Source organism: Octopus bimaculoides, chromosome 11 (genome assembly GCF_001194135.2).
Source record: "Octopus bimaculoides isolate UCB-OBI-ISO-001 chromosome 11, ASM119413v2, whole genome shotgun sequence".
Lineage (NCBI taxonomy): Eukaryota > Metazoa > Mollusca > Cephalopoda > Octopoda > Octopodidae > Octopus > Octopus bimaculoides.
The window spans coordinates 23,608,451-23,612,504 of NC_068991.1; the positions used below are offsets into that span (position 1 = coordinate 23,608,451).

Below are 4,054 nucleotides of genomic sequence, written 5' to 3' on the forward strand. Positions count from 1 at the left end.
TATATATATATTCAGTTGAAATTAACCAATTTTGCAAAACACTAAATATAAATGATTTTAAAGTTTATAATATAATGAAAGAAGAAACTGCGGGAGTTTTTTTTATGGAATTTTGTATTTCTTAATGTAAACTTTTTTTTCATTTTCTTGTTTTCATTCTCATGGACTGGATGAAGACAATGGACATTACTTTTTTTTTTCTTTTTGTTTTTATTAATATTCCGTTTAAGGATCAAAGTTGTAGAGGATATTAATTTCTTCTTTAATAAGGGGTAAAACAGAGTTTGATGGAATCAAATCTCAATATATTATTACTGCTTGGTTAATAATATTGATTTCACCACCCCCTACTCCCAGCCACACAACATCCCCTTTACACATCGATAGTAAATCAAAATCAATGTCGGCAGGCTTTGATCTCAGAAGTACGAGGCACTTATCACATCATGGTTGATATTCTCCTCCTAAGTTCTGAGCATTGAATCAATTGAGACCTGGTGGTCTTTAGTTCCATGCCTTGCTGCAAAAAAGCAGAGGAAAGAGAAATTTTCCTCCATCTCAGGGATAGGACAGAAGTCCTTTGTAAGTCACATTCCCAAATAAACTGACAACATTATCGAACAGTTCAGTGAACAGTGGAATATCTATAACAAATCACAACAGATGACTTATTAGTCATGTGTCATGAGTCATGAGTCATATGTCTTATGTTATGAGCCATGAGTTATGTGTTACTTTTAACTTATTTGAATCATATCCTAGTTAAAAAATATCTTTGGCATGTAATGTATATAATAAAAGAAACTTAATACCTATTTAATTAGTTATGTTAACATTTCTGTCAGGAGATTCATATGTGGTTAACATAGATAAAAATAGCATATTTGACATAACTAAACCTAGCACTAAATTCTTTAAAATATTACTTGTTATAATAAAAGTTTATTAAAATAATGCATACATACATACATGCATGCATATATACATACATGCATATATACATACATACATACATACATACATACATACATACATACATACATGTATGTATGTATGTATGTATGTATGTATGTATGTATGTATGTATGTATGTATGTATGTATGTATCTGATATATCTGGAGTATAGTGCAAGATAAGCCTTTTTTCACAACACACAACCATTCTAGAATGTTGAGAAAAAAACAGTTTACCTGAAACAAAACCACAGATATAACAAACAAGGAAAATTATTTCAATGTATAATAAATAAATGAATAAATTAATTAATTTTATGTAAATTAAACCACTTGGCTGAGCAAAATAACTACAAAGGTCTATTAGAGATAATTCTCTCTAGGGGGAGCTCAATGAAATAGTATTCTCTCTCTGAGGAGAATTAAACAAAATTTGAAAGAGAATGGTAATAATGGTTATTTAGAATCGTTGCAGAAAGAAGGCTTACTCACACTACAGATATGGTAGAGAATGACTGCAGTTTAGTGCATAATTGGTTCATGCATACATACATATACATGTGTGTGTGTATGTGGGTGTGTATATATAAATATACGCACATACACACACATACATATATACATACACATACACAAATACACATATATATATATATGCACACACACTCACATATGTGTGTATGTGTGTGCACATATACATATATATCATCATCATCATCATCATCATCATCCCTGTTAGATGGTTTGGCAGAATCCAGCAGGTCCAAAGAAAACCATCCAATCCATACCAGCACAGAAACTCATCTTCTATGCTGGCATGATAATGATGGTGATGATATATATATATATATATATATATATATGTATTACACATATAATTGATTATCAAAATATGAAAAAAACTACATCAGATATAACAAGCAGGTGCAAGGCGTGAATACAAAACATTGCTTGCTTTCAAGAATCCCTATGACCATTTCCTGATTTTGGTTTCCTGTTTGTTGATGGATTTAAGTTGACTTTTTGGTAATTTGTCAAAGAATAGGAGGCCAGCAGCCCGTTCAATTTTCTCAATGTCTATAGTGAAATACTTTAGTAATTTATCATCAGTTTGAGCCTCATTGGGAAGCATGAAAGACAATAGCTCGTATTCTCCTTCATTGTTCTCAATCAACACTACTTTGAAGAAATGGGTTGGTACTGCCACGTGGTTTTTACCGATCACTTCATATTTGATGTAAACCTTTCCATCAGGTGCCGCTCTGCAACAACAACAAAAAAAAAAACAAGCTTAACCCTTTAGCATTCCGATTATTCTGTCAAATGTAATGCTTATTTACTTGTATTGTTTTGAATTAAACATGCATTATCTGATAGCTTTGAGATTTTGATGATGTGATTGTTTATTTTTAGAATGAAATTAGAGGGTAGATGGGAGAGGCCAGGTCTGACCAGTTTGAACATAAAACAGGTAGAATATTTTGGCTGGATATGGCCTGTTTGAATGTTAAATAGTTAAAGGTCATGATGAAAAGAAGATTCTATGTGTACATGTGTAGAAGTCTGCTTGTGTTTGTGTATGTATTGGTATTCTGAAAAGTTTTATATTATCAAGTATCTTCTGTTTAGTATAATTTACTGAAGAAAATTAAGTAGGAGTTCTGTACTGAAAGTTCTTAAAATTTTTTTTGAGGTTTTATGATGTGGTTCTCACAACATATTCTGTCAAACATCTAAAGAAGAGAAGAAAGTTTCAAATCTTGAAAAATACTTAATTGTTAATATGTCATAAACCAAAGTCACAAATTAATAAGTGGGGTGGACAAATTTCTATGCCATGTGGAAAGTGATAGTGAACAATATGTTGGAAGGAACTAATTACACGCCAATGCTGTGTAATTAGTACAAGAAATAGATGCATAAAAATGCATTGGGATTTCTGCAAAACTGAGAGAGAGAGAGAGAGAGAGACATAATTCCAGAGATGATACATTGATGGGAACATTCAGCAGCAGAAACACTCGGGAAATAAAGTGTGTCAACTGTTCAGAGAGTTTCTTAGATGTTTCTTTACCCACCTGTCCATGTCTGAAGATCACAAGAAATAGCGACATGCCCTCAATTGAATATGTAAACCAATCCTTGATGTTGTGGGGATTTTCTTCCTTTTGGTGCTTAGTAGTTCTAAAGCCAAAGTCTGTTTGAGGAATCTGACCCCACTTTTTAGAGGTTGAAATTTCACCACAGTGACACAACAGGCTAAGACAGCTGTGGTGACCAGCTAGCTGTAGATTTTACATTGGAGTAGCCTTCTCTGAAATGAATTGCATTACAGGGCTGAAGAACTCTACCCACCCAGGAGTTGCTGAAAGAGTGTCAAAGAGGGCACCAGAGCACCTAAAAGGTCTCTGCTCCTCGATTCGCAGTTGAGGTTGACACACTCTGGTCTTTTCCTTTCCTATGACACTCAAAAGGTAATGAGGGTTTGTGTTTGGAGCTTCTTCCATAAAATGCTATAATTAACCCATAGCTGGGATCTTGACAAGTGCCAGTGCTCCAGGTCAGAGTACACTTGGGGACAATAGTGACTAAGAATTGGTTCCACACTCATTAAAATCTTGGGACTCCTGACTGAACTAGAGCCCCACTACCAGATGAAGTTTAAAGTCATACCTAGGGCAATATCCATGTTTATATACCCACCAAAACAATATATAGCCATCTAAATTGTGGTGTATACCCATCAGAACCATGTATATTTACCCATGTAAGCAATATATATATATATCGTCGTCGTCGTTTAATGTCCGCTTTCCATGCTAGCATGGGTTGGACGATTTGACTGAGGACTGGTGAAACCAGATGGCTACACCAGGCTCCAATCTGATTTGGCAGAGTTTCTACAGCTGGATGCCCTTCCTAACGCCAACCACTCAGAGAGTGTGGTGGGTGCTTTTACGTGTCACCCGCACGAAGGTCAGTCAGGCGGTACTGGGAACGCCGACGCTCATCTCGCTCGAGAAACCTCGTGTGTCACCCGCACAAGAGCCACACAACCCCACACAAGAGCCAGTTCAGGGGCACCGGCAACGATCTCACT

The 4,054-nt window shown here is 35.2% G+C and overlaps 2 protein-coding genes across 4 annotated transcripts in view; one reads left to right on the forward strand and one right to left on the reverse strand.

The window, feature by feature from the left end:
* LOC106871104 (endoplasmic reticulum lectin 1) overlaps window positions 1-4,054 on the forward strand; it is a 488,243-nt gene that overhangs the window by 395,201 nt on the left and 88,988 nt on the right. The gene's annotated exons all lie outside the window — the stretch shown is intronic.
* Window positions 74-4,054, reverse strand: part of LOC106867925 (endonuclease G, mitochondrial) — a 25,111-nt gene continuing 21,130 nt past the window's right edge. The window contains exon 3 of the mRNA XM_014912994.2: window positions 74-2,216. Coding sequence (XP_014768480.1) covers window positions 1,922-2,216 — 295 coding nt within the window. The 3' untranslated portion in view covers window positions 74-1,921. The remainder of the gene's footprint in view (window positions 2,217-4,054) is intronic.